The sequence below is a fragment of the Nothobranchius furzeri genome, chromosome 5 (assembly GCF_043380555.1).
Source record: "Nothobranchius furzeri strain GRZ-AD chromosome 5, NfurGRZ-RIMD1, whole genome shotgun sequence".
In the NCBI taxonomy this organism is placed as follows: Eukaryota; Metazoa; Chordata; class Actinopteri; order Cyprinodontiformes; family Nothobranchiidae; genus Nothobranchius; species Nothobranchius furzeri.
In genome coordinates this window covers 28231298-28255320 of record NC_091745.1, presented here as the reverse complement: position 1 = coordinate 28255320, position 24023 = coordinate 28231298, and the positions used below count along the sequence as shown (strand labels likewise).

Genomic DNA, 24023 nt, shown 5'->3' with positions numbered 1-24023 from the left:
GCACTGTTCTTATACGGAAAGGTTTCAGGAGTTCAGCTGGTTTATTATTCAGCATATGTTTAAGGATTTTTCTTGAAGATGACAAAGTGTTTGACTTTGTTTTTATAAACCATCAAGATGTATGATAAGATATTTTTTGTAATAAACTTGTTTTTTCTCTTGGCTAAATTCCATATCCATAAATGTAAATTTGCTAATAAGAAGCCACTTTTTCCATATTTTTAAAAAGATGTAGAACGATGTATAAATGCAATTTCTCACTCTTCTACCAAAAAGACTCTCAAAACAACTGATGTTTGTGGCTTTTTACAGATATTTGTATAATTAATCCCCCCTGGCCGAATGTTCATTTAAAGTGAGGGTCAAGGCCTGGGTGGAGACGTATTTCATCCACACTTCCTGTTAGGAAAACGCTTCTGAGAGAGGCGGTTAGGTATGTACAGTCTATGCTCCTGGCGGACTGACAGAGCGGCACTGAGGCAGTGGTAGACCGCACCCCCCTCAACCCCCCCGCGTGCGCTGTCGGAGTTTCTCAATCTAAAAACTAGCTGCTAACGAGTGCATGCATACTCACGCGTGCACGCAAGTACGCACTCACACAAGACTTACCCCTCAGGATTAAAGCAAACACAGATTCTGCTAGCCTAGTGAACTAAACCAAATTCTTGCTTTGCAAAGTTTGATACATACAGTCAAATAATACATTTATTTAGTCTGGCTTGCCAGGCTAAGATTCTGCAGCATTCTGGAGGATTTCCTGTTAACCACGATCATTAGATGAAAAGGGGAGGAGGGCATTTTTTTCAAGGAGGAGAGCGGCTCCCAGCACTAATGTGTCATTTCAGCAGGTGAGTGGCTGAGCCAGGTGGAGGTGCGGCTGCCTCACCTGGAGACCAGTGCGGTGCAGCAACGTAGTAATCTGCAGATAACGTCACGTTTTTCAGCTTAGCCACCAACCACAGCTGGTTCTACATAAATGTGGAGCAGAGTTTTTAACCCGAAGATGGAGATGTAATTATGATTTTGGGCTGAAATATTACATTTAGAGTAAGTTGCACGTAACCCTTTGATGCATAATGGTCACTCAAAATTGTTATTTTTATTTTTTGCTATTAAGCACAACTGTTGAAGACTTTATTGCATTTGAGCCCCTCCATTTGAACTTCAGTAAGTCAAGCCAACATGTTTCATGTTCAGAATGCACGCTGTCCACTGAGGTGGACATGTAGTAAATTATTAGTAAATTATTAAATGTTACAAAAATATTTGTTGAAAGTTGTTTCATTCACACCTAAAGATGAATGAAAAAATTGTTAAAATGTCATGGTTGAAGATTTCATAATTCATGCATCAAAAGGATAAACTGCCACACTAATGATTACACATGTGTACAACACCATTAGACACTCATCTATGCAGCTTATCAGCAAGAAAAAGTTAATTTAGGCGTTACTTGCTCTTTAAATGTATTCACTTGTTCTCTTGATGTATGCTTGCACTTTGTTAAATAAAGTTATTCAACACTCTGAGTGATCGTATCTGGTGTTAAAATCGCTAAACGTGATCTGTTTTTTTTTCAAAACTTCATTGAACAAGGTGATAAGGATACAAACACATTGCATACAAAATTGAACAAAGAAGATGAAACATGCCAGGGGGTGCACTACAGAAATGTTACACACATCCAAATAAATTATAGGTGGTGCAAATATAGTTTTTAAAGCTTTTTTGTTTAGTGGTCCACTAATCAATTTTATGAAAGATAGAGTGTCACTGTAATAGTGCTTGAAATTAGGTTTTGGTTACTATACTTGCATTTGTGGAGATAGAATTTAGCTAGAATAATTAACAAATTCATAACAAAGTATACATCTTCCTTTCTGTGCTTGCGAAAAAACAAAATACAACATTTTCCAATTTTAAAATGAAGTCCTTGCAGAGCTGTCCGAAGTCTCTCCAAAACGTTGTAGCATGTGAACAGATCCAGAAGAGGTGCTCAACGGTCTAAACGTGATCTGTTACAGAGTTTTAACTGCATCCGGGCTGTTTTTTGACAGAGGTAACCAACACACTCCCAATCCCCGCATTCATTGGAGTTCATCGCTGGGATTGGTTAGTTTATGAGTTATCGTGCCAAGCGTCCAATCAGCGTGAAGAGCTGAAAAATGCGTCATCTTTAGATGCCGGAAAAAGAGTCGCGTGCGGTGAATGTCCTGAGTGGTGAGAACACGGAGCAAATGTAGGCTAGTTAACCGATCACAAGTGCTTTTGAACATAAACCGATCCCATTTTTGGATGTAGTTACCGCCGGGTTCTGGTATTTAAAGACAGCCGATGTGTTTAGTATGAACAGCGTCCACGTGAGGCTACTTACGCTGCTGGTTGTCAAAGGCAGAGCTCTCTCCGCTGCTCCGAGGGTCCCACTTCGTGACACTTGTTTCCGCCGGACTCTCGCTCAGTTTGTCCGGTCAATGGCGACGGTTAGCAACCAGTTGCCAGTAAAGAGGCCGCCGCTGGGCTCGAAGAAACCGAAGGAGCCACTGCGCAGGGTCAAAACCAAAGAGAACCGGGGTAAACGGGGAGACGTTCATGGACCAGCGTCCGTGTACGTTCAGGTGATCGGTGCTGGAAGCAGAGACAACGCTGCGGGAATCTACGTGTTTTCCGACTTTAACAGGTACATTAGCGCACATGGACGTAATTTTGGGGGTGGGGGGGGGGGGGGGGGGAAGACAGGGGGGACATGTCCCCCCCACTTTTTCCAAAGTCAAGGTTTGACCCCTGCACTTTTTACCATCCAAAAACAATATTACGCTATATTAAATTGACACTAGTTGAGCCCTAGGACCAAGCAGAAAACAACCGTTTGTGTTGAAGCCTGTTTCCCATTAGAGCATACTGTAAAGATACCCCCCACCCCCCCACCCCCGTGTCCCCCCACTTCTAAAGTGAAAATTACGTCCATGTTAGCGCACCATCGTCTGCTTCTGTTCATAGCTACAGAAATGATCTAATAACTCGCTTTTCGCTCAGTGTTTAACTGATATAAGTCGACTTTACGTGGAATCATTTAAAAGTACTAAATGAAATACTCGTGAACATTTTTAGTAGACTGTAAACTTTAAACACGAATGTTTAATTTTCACCAGTGAGTTTGCACTTACTGTACTGCGTTTTTCTTTTGCATTCCAGATTTACAAACATCATTTATGCCATGGCTTTTATTTTCACATCTCATTCCTCCATTGCTGTACGTTTGTTTTCCAACCCACATTAATTGTCTTTATTTCTTACATCATCTCTGTACGTTTGACTCACGGTTTTATAAATTCTTTAACTCTCACCAGAACTACCTATTGTCATTCTAGAGTTTGTTTTTTATTTCTGATTTTAGGCTTATTTGACTCCATTACCTGCTGTTCCTGTTTATTTTTATTTTATTTTATTTATTGAGAGCCTCATTAGCTCCCACCATAGTGTGGAGCTATTCTTCCTGAGGTCCTGTTGCGGCATGACGGTGAAAAATCTTTGGATTGAATAAACATATTTTCATTTTATCCATCAGAAGAAAATGGGACCCAGTCAAACATAAAATCTAAAAATGTAAATTTAAAATTCAGATCTGATTTTCTGTTGCAAGAAAAAACTGATCAGCCGTGTCATCATTTAGACAATTGAACACCTAAACACACTTGCCCTCTCTCACGATTCCCTGGTACTACACCCTCTATTCACTCTATTTCTACAGTTTGGGTATGCTACTATGATTTTATGAATGTAATTTTTACAAATGTAATATTTGTAACCTCACAACTTTAGCATAGGGACACCACGTTGGGAACCGCTGGGTTAGTAGACTACAGTAAGTTGCAGATGGACATTCTAAGTTCAGTGTACTGAGTCAGACTCTACCAACAGACGTGGGATTTGTTTTCAGCGGGTTTATTACCAAACTCTAGCCGAATCATGTCCCACGTTTTTGAAAACTCTTCTGATTAGACTCCTAAACAGAATATGAAACAAAAACATAAAATGATTTACATGCGACCCAGCATCAGCCTGTCGGTTTGTGTGAACACGAAACACTTCCTGTCTCTGCTTTCAGGTACCTGTTCAACTGTGGCGAAGGCACTCAGAGACTCATGCAGGAGCACAAGTAAGCTGGTTTTGACTCTGCTGCCTTCTCAGTGGGTCTGCTGGACAGGCGAACACCAGTAACGTGTCTCCATGTGGCAGGTTGAAAGCTTCCCGGTTGGACAACATCTTCCTGACCCGGCTGAGCTGGGAGAATGTGGGAGGTTTATCAGGTCAGAGGAATCATTTTGACATTTAGATGTTTTAGAACGGTGGTAACTTTACTGATATTGTCAAAAGCCTCCCAGTTTCTCTTGGACCGTGTCTGGAGTTTAACACGTCGTAGTAGCTACAGGAGATCAGGAAGTACTTCCTACAAGAATTTGCAGCAAAAAACAATTTTAGTCTTGTTCATTTAGTGATTTTTCTTTTTATTGAATTGAAACATTTCTTTAGTGTTGGTTTGGGTTTAAATCCCATTTTCCTCTTTAACATTTTCCTTTTAAAAATATATGTGCATTCTTTCTCTGTTTCAGGAATGATACTGACTTTAAAAGACACGGGTGTACCTGAATGTGTCCTCTCTGGGCCTCCACAGCTGGTGAGAATCCAGATTAAAGGTTTAAAACACATTTGTGTTCAACACCTTTAACACAAATTCACTGAATGTTTCCTGTTTTTTTTTCATTCTACAGAAGAACTATCTGCATGCCATCAAGTCATTTTCTGGCCCTCTGGAGGACATCAAGCTGTGTAGGTTGGGTTTTTTGTTCTGGATTAGCTTCGTGTGTGTTTGTGTGATAATAAATGTTTGATGCGACCACAGCGGTGCGTCCTTACTCCGAGGAGACGTACCAAGATGAAACCATGAAGGTCTATCAGGTGCCAATATTTGGTGAGTTTAAATGATTTTTACCTGTTGTTAAAGCTCTACTTTATCTTCTGGAGGGATAAAAAATATCAGACTTTTATTTTTTGTGCATCTGTAGCACAGTCCAAGGCTGATGGAGGAAAACGCTCCCCCAGACCCGGCAGGAGCAGCCCCACCCAGAGTTATCCAAGAAAAGACCATTTTCACAGTAGTAGCAGATTTGATCCAGGTGAGTTAACTTGGGCTGCAGACCACGAATGGAAAACAAGCCAGAAAATATGTTATTAATAAATAATTAGAAAATATTAAGAGGAGACATTTTTTCTAAATAATTTCTGTTATTTCTTTATTTTGTTGTTCAAAAGAGTTTTTTTGGTAAGGTTGGTCTTCATAATTGTTGTTTAACAAAAGGATGTGTTATTAACCTCCATTAGAGGTTGACATCTGCACACTAATCCGACTGTTAGCAAAGCTGTGATCTGATCATTTCCTCCGTCAAAACGAGACGTTTGCTGTAAAGCGTTCAGTTATTTGTTTCAACTCTGTAGTTGGTGAAGCAGGAGCAGCCTTTAGAGATCCGTCGCTGGTGGTTGCCTTTGTTTGCAAGGTAACACACCGTAAAAATATCTTTGTGAGAATTTATTTTGTAAACTCTCTGACCTTTTCTTCATTTTAAACACCTTTACAGCTTCACCCCAAGAAAGGAAACTTTTTAGTTGCTCAAGCCAAAGAGCTCGGACTGCCGGTGTAAGCCTGCTTTTCTGTACAAAAACAATTTCCATAAAGATTTAAAATCCCCTGCCGCTCTGATTTTGATCAAATCTCACTTCACAGAGGCACAGCAGCCATCGGTCCTCTCATCTCCAATTTAAAAAATGGAAAAAGTATCATCTATGAAGGAAAAGAGGTGCTGTGTTTGTCCCTGAGAGGAATCGGGTTGCAGCTCCAGACTGCATCAGCTGAAACGGTTTGCTGTTGTCTCACAGATCCGACCTGAGCAGGTGTGCACCCCCACTGACCCAGGGCCAGTCTTCATTGTAGTGGAGTGTCCATCTGAGGAGTTTGTTGAAGCTGTTTGCACCAATCTGCAGCTCCAAAGGTAAATTATCGCATAGTAATGCACAGTGGAAGATAAAACCCGTATTATCTATCCACCCATCCATTTTCAGCTGATTATCCAGGTCGGGTCGTGGGGGCAGTAGCCTAAACAGGGAGGCCCAGACTTCCCTCTCCCCAGCCGCTTGGGCCGGCTCCCTGACCAGCCGTGAGACATAATTCTGCCAGTGTGTTGTGAGTCTTTCTTTAGGTCTTCTTCCGGTTGGACGTGCATCCTACTAGATGCTCAGCTGCTTCACACTCTGCTGTGAACAGCTCCAGTGAGAGCGGAGATCACGTTCTGATGAAGCCAACAGGACCACATCATCTGCAAAACACAGAGACCCGATCCTCAGACCACCAAAACAGATCCCCTCAACACCTTGGCTGCACCTATAAATCCTGTCCATAAAAGTTATGAACAGAATCGATGACAAAGAGCATCCTCGACGGAGTCCGACTCACACTGCACACAAGCTCGACACTGCCGCCAATGCGGACCAAGCTCTGACATACAGGGACTGTATCAAAGGGCCTGGTACCCCATACTCCCGAAGGACGGATTCAGGAGGGTCAATGTGCCTGCGTCAGACATTTTTACATGTATAAACAGAAGAAAAGAATATATCGTTACAGCATGTGCTTTAAAGCGATATAGATTTTAGGCTATATCTCCCATTCCTACTATCAGTACTTAAAATGATGGGAGAGACTCTGCTTCAGTTAGTTTGTCTGTCTTGTGTCTCAGGTACCAGGCTGAAGGGACAGAAGACTCAGTTGCACTGGTGGTCCACATGACTCCGGAGTCTGTCCTGAAAACAAACCAGTACAAAGAGTGGATGGAGAGGTTTGCATTGTTCCACTTTTAAACCTACCTTGGAGCACTTTCACCCTGTTTCTCATGTAGTCTACGTCTGAGCCTATGTGATGTTTCTGCAGGTTTCCGTCCACAACAGAACACCTGATTCTTAATGAAAATGCCTGCACAGTTCATAACATCAGGAGTCACAAGATCCAGACGCAGCTCAACATGATTCACCCAGAGATCTTTCCACAGCTTAAAACCTATGAGTCAGAGGTAACAAATCGTACCAGAACATCTGTAAACAAGCTCTGATGGGTGCTGAGGAAACAAACTTTTTATTTGTATTTTTTTTATTATCTTTTATTGAAAAAAAGCACATAGGGTTGTACATTTACTCATGACATTGAATATGTTCTGTCGCTTTACCATTTTTAACTTGTTGCATGAACATCGGAACTGTATGGGTGGCGGGGCAGCCAAGTCATTGCCATATTATTTGTGCTTTTAATACACCTTTACAGCTACAATTCAGATGTTACAGGCTTAATATATTCTGTCCATTTGGACCATATCCTGAAGGGTTAGGGTTCGTCTCTTTGCAAGGTTAGTGTAGATCTCTTGGATGATGCTTATCCAGTTTTCAATCGTTGGAGGCTCAGATTTGAGCCATTTCCTTGTTAGAGCCTTCTTGCTTGCTGCCACCAAAATGTATAAAAGTTTCTTATCCTTTGAATCCAGACTGTCCATTGGTACATTACACAAATACAGGGCTTCAAATGTACAGTGGAAAACCAATGCAAAGACATTATGTACATGTTCGTGTATTCTCGACCAGTACTGAGACAGCGCTGGGCAGTTCCAAAAGATGTGAAAGTGGTTGGCACCATCTACTCCGCATCTCCAGCAGGAGTCGCCGAGGCCCCTATACTTATTCTTCTCTGGGGTGATGAAAAATCGCGTTATGTTTTTCCAACAGAATTCACGCCACCCATTAGATCTTGTTGTAGCCCATTGTATTTCACGTATATTTCTCCAGTTGTCATCCGTAATCGTCAGATTACCTTCCTTTTCCCACTTTGTTTTAATGTAAAGTGTGCGACCTTGTTTGCTTTCCGAGATGCAGTTATATAACTTTGAAATAATTTTGTCGTGGGTTCCTGATTTCCTAGTTAGTGACACAAATGTCTCTATGAGTCCTTGATTGTCTATCACCACTTTCAGATCCTGGTAAATACAGTGTCTGACCTGTAAATATCGGAAGAAAGCTGCTGGGCCTAGTCCTTGTTGTCTTTGTAGATTTTCGAAAGATTGTAATGCCCCCTTGTGGAAAAGAGAGTTAACAGACAACCCCATCGCTATCCATTTCATAAATCTGTCATGGTGTTGGTTAGGGATAAAATCTGAATCGTATGCACACCATCTTAGGATTTTTATAGCGTTTTCCAAACCACAGATCTGAATTGTTTCGTTCCATGTCGTTATTTACGTTTGGGATGGGTTCTTCATTCAAGTTGACCTTATTCTGCAATTTATGGCCCGCCAAGAGTGCCTTTACAGGAACATTTTTGATGCTTGTCCCTTCCACGTCCTTCCTTCCAGCAGAGTAGGGTGGAGAGCATAAACATATCAGAGGTCTCAACTGAGCCGCGCAGTAATATTCTTGCAAACAGGGAAGACCATGACCACCGATATATTTCTTCAATTGTAGGGTCTTGTATCTGATTCTGGGCTTTTTCCCTTTCCAGATATATTTCGATAACATTCTATCCCATTCCACAAACTGTTTTTGGGTATGGAGATTGGTAGACACTGAAATAAGTACTGCAGTCTGGGGAGAATATTTAATCTGATTGAATCAATTCTGGAATGTAGTTCCAAGAAAGGTATGATGTTCCATCTCTGTATATCTGCTTTTAGCGCTAAATTCAGGGGGCCATAATTAACTTCATACATTTTAAAAAATTCTCGGTGCAGGGTCACCCCTAAATATCTAATACTATCCCTGTCCCATTTCCAATCATATCTGTCCTTTATTTCTTTTGGTGGGTCATAGTTCAAAGTTAGTACTTGTGTTTTGTTTGCATTAACCTTGTCCCCGCCATTTTCCCTCCTTTCAATCTTTTAATTGCCGAATTAATTTCTTCCTTCGTTATGGGGGATATGAACTTTTTGTTTTGTCCCTCTGTCACCCTTGGTAACTCGAGCTCTGATAGAAGCGCATTCTGTCCCTGATTATCATCTCGGTAGGGCTGGGAGTATAGTCGTCTATAGTAGTCCAAAAAACACGATTGGATCTTATCCTGTTCAACTTCCATTTGTCCATTTATGTTTTTTTTTTTAATCTTGTGAGTGGTCCTCTCTGCTTGTTGTTTCCTAAGCTTATATGACAAATATTTCAGTGATTTCCCTCCTGCGTCATAGTAACGTTTTGTGAAGAGTAATTTTTTCTGTACATCTTTAGTGTTCAGGTCCTCTATTTCTTTTTTCACTCTTTGTATTTCGGATTTGATATCACCGGAAAGAGATTGTGAATAGTTGTAGGTCCGGCAACCTGTCCTCTAGGAGCTGGGGCTTTTGCTGGCCTTCTTTTTTCAGAAAAGAGGAAATACTAATTATCTTACCTCTAATCACAGCTTTTAATGTATCCCATACTATCGCCGGAGGCACCTCATTCTTGCCGTTATATTGTAAGTATTCCACTATTTCCATTTTCAATCGATGTTTAATATTTGGGTCATTAAGAATGTTAGAATTCAACCTCCATAGTGTGGATCTTTCCTTGCTAAGCCGGCAAATATTCATGTTTATTGGGTTGTGGTCAGACATGGTACAAGGGCCTATTTCACAGTCTCTCGACCTAAATAAATAATTTTTAAACATGAAAATCTAATCTAATCTTGATTACACATTATGTGCCCATGAGTAATGAGTAAATTCCCTGTCTGTTGGGTGGCTATCCCTCCACACATCGACCAGACCCAGCTCCCCCATAAGGTGCACCAATCTTTTCCCGATTTTTCTTCTATCTCCCTTCCCGGTGGGGTAGTCGAGAGCCCCATTCAACGTGTGGTTGAAATCGCCCCCGCATATTAAAATTCCCTCACTCTATGTGGTTGTCAATTCTAGAATTCGCTTGTAGAGAAACCAGCCACTTCCTGGTGGTACGTACACTTTAAAAAAACTGAAAGTAATTCCATCAATCTTGCCAGTTACCATTATAAATCTTCCTGCCTCATCTTTATACTCTGACAAATATTCATAATTCAGGCTCCCATTCACCAAAATCGTCACTCGCCTCCACCTCCCCGTTCTGTGTGAAGAATAATACACGTGTTTATAGCCAAGCTTGTTTAGTTTAACACATTCAGTATCTAACAGGTGTGTTTCTTGCATGAAAACTATTTGCGCTTTGTCCTTTTTAAGTTTAGATAGGACTCTCCATCTCTTTACCGGTTTATTTAAGCCATTAATGTTGATCAATACCAATTTTGTTAATCCACTACTCATTCAAATTACAGAGCATACATACCGGTTTTCCCAGGCTCCCCACACACCACTGTGAACTCTGAACAAATAACGTGCAAAAAAGAAGAGAAAAAGAGAAAAGAAGAAAAAAATAACATAAATCTAAATCGAACCAACCTAAATCTAACTCCCAAGGTAGAGGTCCTCAAAGTGGACCTTGTTTCACCTGTAGGGGCGGCTTCTTCATCAGTCTTTGATGGAGGTCCTCACTGGTTATGGCGTTGCCGAGAACATCTTCCTAAGCCTAAGTTGTTTACTTAATACAGAAGTCTCAATAAAATTATTCTTAAAGAGCAAGGAACATGGCGGGTTAAACCTAAATTTTCAGGAGACGCTGGTGAGGTCGTCCTGAAAGCTCTGAGTTTCTCCTTGTAACCGGGATCTCATCTGTCGGTCGCTGCTTTGTTTGCTGCTCCTTTACCAACTTTAGTCCACGACAGCTGCTTCAGGTGCTCAGCACTGTTTCGGGGGATTTGACGACCTTCACCGGGTATCCCATCCTGGCCATGTCTGCCGTAGCTTCTACCACAGTGTTGTAGATTTTGGTTCCTTCGGCATATTTTACTTTCAGTCTGGCTGGAAAGAGAGTTTTGAATGTGATGTGTTGTTCCTTCAGGATCTTCCGCACCTCTGCGTATTCCCTACGTTTCTTTAGAATGAGAGGTGGGTAATCATAGTGTAGATTTACTCGGTTGCCCTTCCAGGGAAAACCTTTTTTCTGCCATGCTTTACTGAGCAAGAGTTCTTTGGTCCTGAAGTAGGGGTTGTATGAACTAGTCGACTTCACTGCTCTATAGTGACTTTTTATGCCTGTCATCGACTAGTCGCTGTCACGTGATAATGAGCGACAAGACGCAGTCCTCGGAAAAGCCAGCAGGTGACGAGCACCTGCGCGTCGGGAGGTGGAGGCGATGCGCTGTGCCAGAGCTCAGTACTGACACCTGCGGTAAAACGGACATTTAACCAAATTGTGACCTTTACCCTCTTGCAATTTAACCTTCCTCTCACCCCATCCTAACTTTAACCAGCTTGTGCATGCAAAGCTCTGATTGTTGACGCGCTCCAGACATCTGCGTCCTGAGCACGGCCACAGTAACATTATCAAATCAGGTGTCGCCACCTCAAAAACTAATTTAACACGCGATCGTTCATGTCGCCTCATTTCCTTTTTATGTTTTCTGTCTTTTATTTGTGCCTGATGCTTTTCGCTGCTGTGGAGCGGGGCATATTACCTGTTTTGTCCACCGGTGACGCACCTCACTGATGCGGCCGGCGAGCAGCGAGCACTCCGCTGTTTCTGCGGTCGGTAGATCTTTTAGAACTGCAGTTCAAAGGTAACTCATGAGGTGAATATATATGAACCCAGGTAGCAGTTTTTCTTTAGGATTGAGAGGAGATGCAGGAAGATAATAAACTGGCAGGACAGAAAAATAGTCAAATAAAAACAAGTTAGTTTTTGTACCTGCTGGTTGCAACAAATACCACTGAAGGTAATCAGAAGTGAGGAACAGAAAATGAAATAATTATTTTAATGTTTAGAGCAGCAGGAACTCTGAGAGGCTGCAGGCGCATCAGTGAGTTTGCGGCCGCTGCGCAGGGGGAGGGGGGAGAGGGCTGAAGTGGAGCAGTATAAATGCAGAAACTACCGCTGTTAAAAGGAGATGTGTTTAACTTTGAAAATATGGGTGCAATTTTAATTGTCAAACTCCAGCGAACCAACCGACCCCCAGCCCCCCACGCCGCTTCAGGTGTATGACGTCATCAATGACTAGACAACGTCGACTCGATTTTCATTACTTGACTGTCGACTTTAAAAAAAATTAAGTCATGCAGCCCCTCTCCTGAAGCTGAGGGATTTCACAACAATCGAGCGAGGGGGTGTCTCATCCCGTGGTTGTGGACCCAGTGAGCGGTGGGCCCGCTCAATACCCATAACTAGCTCGCTCTGGGGAATCTCCAACCCTTCATGTAACAACTTCTCCACAACAGGGTATCCGCGGGTCCTTAAAAAGTCCTAAATTAGCTTTTCCAAATTTAAGCCCTTAAAAATCCTTAAAAATTACAAATAATCCTTAAATACAGTTTCCAAAGGTCTTAAATTACCAAAGACCCAATAAAAAAGATTCTTTTATTTCTATAAAAAAATCATGAATTTCTAGTTAGTGTTCAGCATTTTTTGTGTATGATGTTGGCGTAAGCGGAACCGTACACATTCAGTCTGTTGTGAAAGGGGGCTATTTTTAGATGAGCACATTCAGGGTTTTTTTCTGGCCCAAATTAAGGCAGAGGTGGTACCTTCGTGACCATGCGCCAGCACATGCACACTCTGTGCATTCAACTGCCTTACCTTTTTAAAGGCCAAATATGTTTTCGTTAGGTGTTCTAATCTACGCTTCTGTTGATTATTGAATATTCCATTTGATAAAGTTTCAAGTGAAACAAAACTGGTTTGCTGCTAAAAATTATTAAATAAAACAACAAAATTGTCAGTCTGAAATAACAGACTCTTATTATGAAAGGCTCTAAAATATGCATTAGATTGGTGTTTAGTTCCTTTTTCCCATCTGATATTTATAGTTAAAATATTTTTAAATGTTTGACCTACATTTCAGTAACATTTTAGGTTTGTATTAATAACTCATCTTAGTCAAAATAACACATACATATATCCAGTAAAATATAATGCATTTCATTAACATGCATTTGTGTTGGAAATGATAATAACATTTAATTTCTGCTGCTAACAATGTAACGGTAGCATGTCTATTATGTACGGGTTGGCAATAAACCAGTTCAAATTATGTTCAAAGATAGAAGCGTTTGTGAGTTATATACTACAACGGCTTGCCGTACTTCCTACTCCTGTGTGTGGAGCAGACTTGTAGCAGTAAAGTGACTCGTACCTGCAGCGGTTCTGATCCGTAGCGCTGCAGGATGCAGAATAAACAGGATGGTGGGGACTTTTCATCCGCTTGTAGAGTTTAATTTTTCTTAGTTTTACGATCATCATATATTTTTCTGTATGCCAGTTGATCGCGAGACTGCCACCCATTAGCTTTAGCATTTGCCAGTCTGCGTGTAGCTGCATTTTTGATCCCAAACTTTGGACCGCTTCTGCCTTTGTGCCTTTGCTGGTTCCTTTATTTTCCTCCACTGCATCCAGATTTCCACACTGTGCGCCAGTAAAAAGCATTTTTCTTACACGTAACTTACTTTTGCTCAATAAAGTTCTGGGGAAAATAGAAATTCAAAGATGTTGCAACAGCGCTACGTTTAAAAATAGACAGACACTCACAGACAGTTACAGCCCTGCTCTGATATGAAAGAGCCTGGGGGGACATCAGGACGTCAATAGCACCAACCATAGATCTGTACCAACCAGCGAGAAAAGCAAGTTTTGATCTTTGTCTGCTGCGGTCTTGGCGCTTTTCGGTGCACCGCTGCTGATACAGCTCCCTAGTGGCGCAATGCTGCATCTGCTGTTAAAATAAAAACCATATAGCTTGGGGCAGAGTGAAATCAGGCTGGGGCAGCACAAAATTAGCTGGAGGCGGCCGCCACGCAAATTAGAATGCAGGAAAAACCCTGGCACATTAGCTGGTTAAGCTAGCGGGAGCATGCGCCATGGGGAAGTGCAAGTTTAATGGTAACTGGATGGCTAATCCCACGTTCGCGACGTGGTTTACACCGGTTCCAGGCAATAGCTGGAAATTGTAGCTTAAATTTAATTTTAAAAATAGCTTAAATTTGGTTAAAGTGGCCTTAAAAAATGTCTTAGAAGTCTTAAATTTGGCTCCCTTAAACGTGCAGATACCCTGCACAAACTCACTCATTGTGGAGGAGTCCTTCTCCGCCATCTCTGGCGCACCGTAGATATGAACGTTATCCCTCGACCGACTTTCCAGGTCCAGTAGTTTGTCCTCCAGCTTCACTTGTAGCTTTAGCATTTCTGTCACGGCCTCCTCAGCATTCTGAATTCTCTGTCTGCCTTCTCAATGCGTACTTGTGCTCTAGAATTTCTCAGTTCCTGCAACAGCCCAGAACAAAACTTCGTACCATGGGAGATCGAGCTTTTCAAGCAGCAGCCCCACCCCTGTGGAACACACTCCCTGAAACATTGAGAGCACCTCAGAGTGTTGAATGTTCTAAAAACATCTGAAGACATTTTTATTTACACAAGCTTTTCCAAACTGATTGGTATTGCTGTTGTTTTACTGTGTGTTAACTTAGCATTGTATGGCTTCATGTATTTTTTTAAATTTGTTTTTATTCATAGTTTTTAATTATTCCTTACATTCTGATTTCCTACTGTAGCACTTTGAGATTGCATTGAAATATAAAGTGCGTTACAAATAAAATCTATTGTTATTATTATATTGGGGCAGCAGCAGCTCAGGTGGTAGAGCGGGTTGCCTCATGATCGGAGGGTCATGGGTTCGATTCCAGCTCCCGCCAGGGGTATCCTGCTGTTGTGTCCTTGGGCAAGACACTTCACCCAACTTGCCTGTGTTAGTGGTGGTCAGAGGGGCCGACGGCGCCAAATGGCAGCCTCGCCTCTGTCAGACCTCCCCAGGGCGGCTGTGGCTACAAGTAGCTCACCATCACTAGCAGTGTGTGAATGTGAGAGTGTGTGAAAGCGTCTTTGGGTGTCTAGAAAAGCGCTATATAAGTTCAATGCATTATTATTATTATTATTATTACTTCCGCCTCGTGCATTCTAGAGCTCATCTTAACCATTTCTTCCTTAATCACCCCCAAACTCGCCCTACTTTCTTTGTCGAAAATCCCTCAGTTCCTTGAGTATCACTTCCATATCGGTCATATTTTCTTCTCGGTGGAATTAAATCGCTCAGTGCGGAGCTTCATGTAAAGCAGCTAAGCTAGTTAGCTGTAGCCGAGCAGCTAGCGATAGCGCCCTCCCTTTTGCTCCTACTGCACTGTAGTCCTCTTGTCCCAGCATTATTCCATCTTCGAGGACGAGTTTGCACGGTTTTAACGGGGTAAAGGTTATTATATTCTCAGGTCTACTGCGCTGCCATCTTGGTGACGTACAAACCGGAAGTCGAAACATCAACTTTTTTAATAATTCAAACTGAAATAAAGTACATAACTATGATGTAACAATTGCATAAGAGTAACAAGAACGACATGAATGTTAAAGCTGTTGCCAGTGGCTCATTGGGGTCACCATGGTAACCACTCACCTGACTGTCTCCTTCACTGACGGTAAATGTATTAGTTAGTAGACAGACAGGAAGTTAAATGAAATTAATATTAATTTAATAATAATTATTGCTAATGTGTAACTTTCATAGAAACTTCTCCCTATTTTTATAATTTTTTTCAGTTTAGCATTTAGTGTATTACAAATATGGGATCTTCAAAGCTTTTGACCTGTCAGCTAAAGGGTTAGTGTAAACTCCTCTGTGAAAAGAAGCTAAACCCGGTCAGTTCAGCCAGAGTAAAATTGAATTAAAGGGAGAAGATCATCATGTATGATTGTGGCAACAAGAAACCTGACTAAGAACTCCGTGTGTGTGAACCGAACACCAAAGCTCCTCTTGTTCTGTCTTCAGGAGACTCCGGCAACGCTGCATGTCCCAAATGTCAGAGCCGAGTGTTTGCTGAAGTTCCAACTCAGACCTGTAATAGAGTGGCAAAGGTTAGTTTGTCCTTGACATCAGTGAGCAGCTCCATGCTCTGCCTGGTGACAGAAACGGTCTATTTCCTTCTCTCTGACCCCGTCACAGGTGAGTGAGTGAGTGCGTGCAGCTTGATGAGCAGCGGTGTTTGTCTGCTTCCTTTGTTAGGGACGCCATCCCCTCCTGCAACACTGAGGAGTTCCTTAAAGAAGCTTCGGAGGTGCCAAACTTTCTGGAAGAAGTGGATAAGTGCAGGAAGGTTTGCTCGGCTGAAGCTGCAGAACGTTCTGGTCGGTTCTGTTCTGGTAGTCCTGTAACATTTAGAGGATCAGTCATGTTAAACAATGGTTTAAACAATGCAACTTTTGTTTTTTTTCCTGCAGGTCCAAAGGAAAGCTACCCAGAGGTGGTGTTTCTGGGAACGGGATCAGCTCTGCCCATGAAGATCAGAAACGTTAGCGGCACTTTGGTTAACATCAGGTACGTCGGATGGTTATGCTTGTTCTTTCACCTTGGTGGTAACAAATATATTTGCTCAGTATCTTAAGAGTAGAGAAACACTAAAGACATAAGATCACAACCACTTTTTGTTAAAGGAAAACATTTAAAGTCAAATGATATGTCATAAGTCATATGAACTAAATTACAAGTAATTATTTCAAATAAAACCAGGACGGTCAGCAGTGTTGCATCACATCAGGGGTGTTGTGCTAAAAATGTGTCCCAGTGACAAAGCAGAGAACTGCTTGGCACTAGTGTTTAACAGCAGAAGGTGGCATTTGAATTATTTTCCTTTGCAGCTGTTAAAGAAACATTCTTCTTTCAGTTTCTTTTTTTATTGTTTTGTTTCTTCCTGCCTGAAGTCCGAGTCAGTCGGTGCTGTTGGACTGTGGAGAGGGAACCTTTGGACAGCTCTGCAGACACTATGGGAACGATGTAGAAGAAGCTCTGTCTAAAATCTCAGCGGTGTTCATCTCACACCTGCATGCTGACCATCACACGGTAAGCAGCCGTGCAGAACCAAAAACCAGCTCCCACAGAATCCTGACTGGCTGTTTGTTTTAGGGGTTGTTAAAGCTGCTGTATCAGAGGCAACGAGCGCTGGTACGTCAAAGGAAACCTCTACGTTTGAATGCTGAGTGTTTGTTTCGAAGACTTAAAAAAAGCTTCTTTAACTTCATGTTTCCAGACCAGTTTAGGTAAAGCTTTCAGCCCCGTTTCCCTGGTGGCTCCGGTCCAGATCATGACCTGGCTCGGGCAGTATCACGACCACTGTGAGGAGATCCTCGGTCACTTCAAGTATGTAAAAGCACCTCAGCTCTGTGAATAAGGGCTCTGCATCAGACATGGTTGGTTTGAATACAAACACAGCAGTTACCCATGACCCCACCTTGACCTCCACCCTGAATAACACAATTAAACTGTGCTAAATATTTTATTAGTTTAATATCAGAGCACCTTGTTCTGCTCTTTCACCAAATACTGCGTCTTCAGGTGATGTATTGATAATAATGACCAGAGCAACATAACTGATAACAATCTGCACAATATTAATGATTTTGAATTTCACATCAACTAATTTGTTGTGACAAAATAAACAGACTCTTAAATGTTATCCTCAGCTTCCACTAAACAGGTTTTGAAGGTTTGAGCGGGATGGTTTTCTTTGGTGATGGGTCTTTTTCTGTTTTTCAGCCTCATCCCAAACAGAAGTTTGTGTGATGATGCTGAGGAGCAAAACCCCAAGACCAGCTCCTTCATCCAAGAAATGCTGAAGAAGAGTGATCTGCAGAAGGTCTGCCTCATGCTGAGCTTCATCTGAAGTAGAGTTAAAGTTTTTCTTATGTGTGTGTGTGTGTGTGTGTGTGTGTGTGTGTGTGTGTGTGTGTGTGTGTGTGTCAGTTCCGAACATGCTTGGTGCGTCACTGTAAGAACGCCTTCGCCTGCAGCATCACACACCAATCAGGCTGGAAGCTGGCCTTTTCGGGGGACACCATGCCCTGCGATGCTTTCGTGAACATCGGTAAGCACCACTCTCTTAGATTAAAGCCCAAACATCAGTCAGACGAGGCGTGTGCACCACTTAAACTAAACGCACAGTTTCAATATTTTAGTGACTCATAACAGGTCAGAACCTTAACTGTAGCTTTGCTGCGCGGGCCGCTCTGAATAATTGATCAGATTCACTGTTGTGGCCGGCTGCCTTCTAATGATCCCCGTGAGGTCCAGCTTTATTGGCTCTTCTAAAAGTGCTCGGCTGGACTCGGTCCAAATCCAGCCGAATCCCAGACCCGTTCTTTATGGATGCATCTGCAGTCATGCTGACTGTTGATTATGACTCCATCGATTTCCTGTGGAACAGGAAGAAGCTGGAAGTGTTTGTAATTCAGGGGAACTTTTTTCTTTTAGGAAAGAACTCGACTTTGCTGATCCACGAGGCCACGCTGGAGGATGAGCTGGAGGAGGAAGCTTTGGAGAAGAGACACAGGTGAGGGAACGAGTTTGTCCTGTTTTAGGGTGGCAGCTTGTCTTTTCTTTAATCAGCAGTTGGATCATTTGTCTCCTGACAGCACAACTTCTCAGGCCATTGGCATCGGCATGAAGATGAACGCCGACTTCATCATGTTGAATCATTTCAGCCAACGTTACGCTAAAGTCCCTCTCTTCAGTGAAGACTTCAACGACAGAGTGGGCATATCCTTTGACCACATGAAGGTAAGAGCTCTTCAAGACCAGGATAGTGCCTGTGTGATGGGGCTGGGAGTCCTTTCATTTGGTTAGGTTCATTTTCACACTGCAACAGTTGGGCCAAGCAGGAGCAAACCACCTGGACAACATCATCACTACAGCTGCACGTCTGGGTCACTGTTGCCTGAAACTGAAGAAGGAAACCCAACTCATTGATTAGCCTATCGTTCATTTTTCTGCAGCACCTAATGACAGTTTTGATGGGAACTGAAGTTAAAACTTGTTAAATTAAGACATAAAAACAACTCAACAAAAATATCTCTTCTTCCAGGTTCGCTTCAGAGACTTTAAAATGATCCCCAAACTCTTTCCTGCACTGAAGAGCCTCTTTGCTGAGGTGCTGGAGGAGATGGAGGAGAGAAAGGAGAAGAGGGAGCTGAGAAATCCAAGAGGAGGCTTCACTGAGCTGGGCAGTGATCAGACCCCAGCTGCTGGTTCTGAGCGAGGTTTCAAGAGAGACCAGGAGGAGGCAGCGACGCACAACGTCAACATGAAGAGGCGGAAAACCAGCTGATTCCACAGGAAGTTGTCAAGATCAGTTCAGAGACTTTCAGCATTCTTAGTTATTTTATTTAAATCAAGCACTGGTTTTTATTTTGGCTTGTTTGGTTTGAAAGAAGAGTTTTTCTTAAGTGCAAAAAAAAAAGATTATGGTTTTTCTTCTTGATTAAACAGACTAAAGCAACATCACACTGTGCTGTATAAACATGATTCACATAAACTCGTTAAGCATCATTTTAAATATCTGTAGGAATCTGATTTAAACAGAAATCTACTCGGATAAAACTAAGTGATGCTGTTTGACATGTGAAGCCTCTACTTCCTGTTGGTGGTTGCGATCGACTAAAGCAGCTACAACAAACCAATAGCGTTCAGCCATATTGAAGACTAAAGATAAAGTGGAAAACAGTTGTTGGGAATATGAAGTGGAGATGGACACAAATTTCAACCTCTCCTTTACTAACAGTCTGCTACACTTTTTAAAATTAAACTTTTTAAAATGTGCCTCAATGGGATTTGTGATTATTCTTAAGAATACTGCAGATAAATGAAAAAACGTAATGGACAAAAACCCTGACAAGATTTCATCATTTATCTTTGCAAGAACCATTTTGCTCAATCATTTCTTTCCAAACAACACCCACTTCCTCCCCTCCACTTCCTGCCCCTCTACTTCCTCCCCTCCAAAGGCTGAAAAGTTCAGCTTCAGCAACATCTTTTCTCTGATTTAATAAAACCGTTTGTTCACCACTAACCAGCTCTTCTCTACCACCCATGGGTGTATGTTGGTAATGTCAGTTTCTTAAAATGTGAACTCTGGACATTATAGAAGATTTCTCTCACAAAACATTAAACCTTCAAGGCAAAAGCTGTGATCAAAGTTTGAAGGTCTCTATTCATCGTATCTATGGGAATGAAACACTTTGGTAAACGGGTCAGAATAAAATTGGTGCTCTGGGTAGCCTTTGAGGCTTTTATTTTGATGAGCCGCTTTACAGTCTGGTGTGTTTTTGTCTGAAAAAAATATAAATGTGGGTTTCTCAACAATGTTAAATATTTTAGATTTTTAACTTTAAAGTATCTTGATCATGATTTTTTTCATATTGAAGCAGCTCGAATATTCTAGATAATTTGTCGTTGCACAGGTGTAAAACGACATTGACTTAGCACTCGTTAAAGACAGCTAATGTAAGAGGTAGTAAAATATGAGGAACATAAAATAAGGCTAAAATAGAAGTCATGCACACTCACACACACACACGCTTACACACAGCCAGTTTAAGGTGCAAAAATATAAAAGTATCATGTAAACATGGTAAAGAGGAGGTTCACTGAAAAACAATGTCTTGTTTTTTAAATGATTAGTCACTTGGGTTTTTCATGCAGGCTGAACATGAACATAGTCTCCTACACCTACCTTCTGCATGAGCTTCTGATAGAAAATGAACGGTGAAACTCAAGGATTTAAAAATCCAGACAGATCTACTTCACATGGTCATTTAGCATTCATGGACTCGCCCATCTTGACTCACGACGGGGAAGGCTGTTGTTGGTTTAGGGTCCAGGAAACAGCAGAGAACATCTTGACTAGTAGAAGCTAACTGTTAGCATGAGCAACTCCACCACACAGTAGAACTCCTCCAGACTTGTGTTAGTTGTGGAGATAAAACATCAGTGTTGCAGAGCAAACAGAGTCAGTGGTACGTTGCGGTTAGCCAATCAAAGGTGAGATGTCCAAATATCAGGAAATAAGGCTCAGAATCCGGTCATGTTCTGTGACTTTCTCCTCCGGCTGACCTCAAATAAACGCACTGGAGCCGTTTTACCCCCAGAAAACAACAGACAGGGCAACAACAAATGTAATAAAATAGGTGTAAAGTTTAGCTTTAAAAATGAAATATTCTTTTAACAGTTTAACAAATATATAGATAATTTGAATTTTTGAAGATGTTGGAGACTCGCTATATTGATTTTTACTGATTTGTACATTTAAAAGTCAGTATTTGTGTGTGTGTGTGAGTTTTTTTCTTTAAATGAGATGTAAAGATTTATAATGCAAGGTGTGATTTCGTGGTGAGTAGCTGTGTTTTGCTGTCATTGCCATCTCACACTGCTGTGCCTCTTTTTCCTTTCAGCACATTTCTAAGCAGCTCCAATTATCCAGAGTGGATTCGCACTGCACATTGTTTCTTTCTGAAGGCCACTGATGTCCACCTCCGCAGCTTTTGATTTCTCATCTGTCACAATGTACGCCAGGAGGAGGTTAGGACCCAAGATGCAGATCCAGGATGGCACAAGGCAGGAGTGAAAATGTAAAATCCTTTATTAGGAAAAAGTGTCCAAAGTAAAATCCAAAAGGGCAGGAAGCCAAAAACCGAAATCCAAAAAATCCTAAAGCGCAAACCTAGAGACCAGGAGAGGGAACCGAGACAACGATGACACAAACAATGGACCAACAACACATTGAGACACAGACAGGGTTTTAAACACAGGGGCAGGATGATTGGGAGAAGAGCTGCAGGTGCGTGGGGAGAGAGAAACCGAGGAAACCTGGTGAAATCAATTTACTAATTAGGGAGAGGAATCTAAGCTGAGGAGGGGGAAATAAAACATAACCTATGAATAATAACCAAACCTAAAGACTAGGGCCTAGTCCACACGTAGCCGGGTTTAAAAAAAAAACGAATATTCGCCCCTCCAAACACTTGCATCCACACCACCTCGTTAAAAAAAAAAACTCTGTCCACACGTACCCGGATAAATACGTTGTTAAGGACATGCCAGACCTGTAGGCGGCAGTACCTCCCCCGCTTGCAAAAACAAACATTTAAAAAGCGCTTGGACAATTGATAAAGCGAGCGCAGCTCTGAGGGCATCCATGCTGTCGGCTAGTGTAAACACAGGTCGCACACGTGACGTCAGCATTTTTTTTCGCGGAAAGTGACGTTGCAGACCTTAAAACTCCGGTTTTGTCTGTCCACATGCAGACACCCAAAACGGAGAAAACGCAGATCTTCACTTTGGCCGGAGTTTTTTAAAAGATCCGTTTTCGTGTGGATGACAGGCCAAAATGTAGAAAAATATCTACGTTTTGGCAGATCCCCGGCTACGTGTGGACAGGGCCTAAAAGAACCAGATAAATAACTAATGAACTGGGGAGAAAGGGAGAACCAATAAACCGGTGGGGAAGGAACAGGGGAAGGAAACTAAAAGAAAACCTGAACCTATGAAAACTACAGGGAAAACCTAGATAGATCATATAATTACAAAGAGAAATAAAGAATAAGTGAATCTGGGAAAACTGGTGGGAGCTGGAGACAAGAAGGTGCACAGGAAGCTTGGGTACACATGAGGGGGATCCTAGAGGGACACCTGGAGGGGTTGGAGACCCAAAGGGACACGGAAGACTAGAGGGACACCTGGAGGGGTTGGAGACCCAAAGGGGCACGGAAGACTAGAAGGATATCTGGAGGGGTTGGAGACCTAAAAGGGCACAGAAACCTAAGGGGAGAACCTGGAGTGGGCTGGGGAATACAAGAAGACACATAAGGGGAACCTAGAGGGGGCTGGAGAACACATGAGGGGGACGCAGGACGCAGACCATGACACCAGCAGGCAGTGCTCTTGTATTCATGCTTCATGATGTCCCACCTGTATTAAGGAGAAAGATGCCTCATTATGCATCGATCTTGTTATTTGAAGATGGTGGCATATTCCTACCTCTCTGAAATAAGAGTGCAGTGATTTTGAATTCCTATGTTTCTGTTAATCAAGATGAAATGCAGTAATAAATGATAACAAGCTCTCAGTAATAAGCTCTCCAGGAAGAATTCAACCCGGGGCGATCCTCTGTGCCTCTCTGGGGGGGGGGGGGGGGGGGGGGGGGGGGGGGGGGCTTTCTGGTTGCAGTCTCCCTGGAGTTCCTGTGCTCTGGGGCAGCTCCTGGATCTCTGGGACTTGGAGCTCCCCCCGTCTCCTACACATCTTTGGGGGGCGGATCTGTGGCCCCTCACACTCTCTATTGGACGCTCCTATAGAGAAACCTTACATAGACAAGCGCGTGTACACACAGGTGCTCACGTGGTGCTCTCATAAGTATGGACTTGGGCACGTTCAACACATGTCTTAAGGCTGTCGTTGCCACTAAATGCACTATGATTTATTGTTGTGTGATTGTTCAGTTAAACAATGTTGATTTTATATTTCATCATCAAGATGACGCAGTGATAGCTTGCTCCTGATGTATTGTTGTGTGTCCCATTTTTTTCTTCTCTTTCTCTTTCTGCAGGTCTAGAAGCAGACTCTTGTTCATTATTGTTTATTTTTGTGGACCCCCCACCCCCACCCCCACCCCACCACCACCATCATCACCACCACCACCTTTTGTCTTTTCCTTTCTCTTTCACCTCTGTCTCCGTGTCTGCTCGGAATTACAAAGCATTCAAAAACAATAACAATAAAGTTTTAAGTATCAGGCGTGACATTAAAAGCAGACGCTTTGATGCTCCACCTGAGAGTAAATCTGTAAGGCTTGTCACCAGCATTCAGACATCAATTCTGTTTGCTCCACAGCCAGACAGGACGCGGTAAAAAAAGGATTCAAGTTGTGTGATTCATAAGAATGGTACTTTGGTGACCCCTAGTGGTGTTATGTGGTCAGAGCATCTGAAAACAGCTCTGTCGCCACAACCACTAGACAGGACTGCCTGTAGTTCAGACTCCCATTGAACATGTGTGGAGCATTATAAAACCCAAATTACTA

At 42.3% G+C, this 24023-nt stretch overlaps 1 protein-coding gene across 1 annotated transcript; it reads left to right on the top strand.

Moving 5' to 3' along the window:
• The first annotated feature begins 2191 nt into the window (after window positions 1–2191).
• Window positions 2192–19765, top strand: elac2 (elaC ribonuclease Z 2). The gene is made up of 24 exons (XM_015977262.3): window positions 2192–2677; window positions 4106–4156; window positions 4237–4307; window positions 4611–4675; window positions 4770–4827; window positions 4901–4969; window positions 5064–5174; window positions 5494–5552; window positions 5634–5692; window positions 5780–5852; window positions 5932–6044; window positions 6789–6887; window positions 6980–7118; window positions 15947–16032; window positions 16181–16302; window positions 16396–16492; window positions 16876–17014; window positions 17078–17116; window positions 17202–17311; window positions 17708–17807; window positions 17915–18035; window positions 18422–18500; window positions 18583–18727; window positions 19032–19765. Exons 1-24 carry the CDS (start codon window positions 2346–2348, stop codon window positions 19272–19274), a joined length of 2580 nt encoding a protein of 859 aa, XP_015832748.1. The 5' UTR covers window positions 2192–2345; the 3' UTR covers window positions 19275–19765.
• The last annotated feature ends 4258 nt before the right edge of the window (window positions 19766–24023 follow it).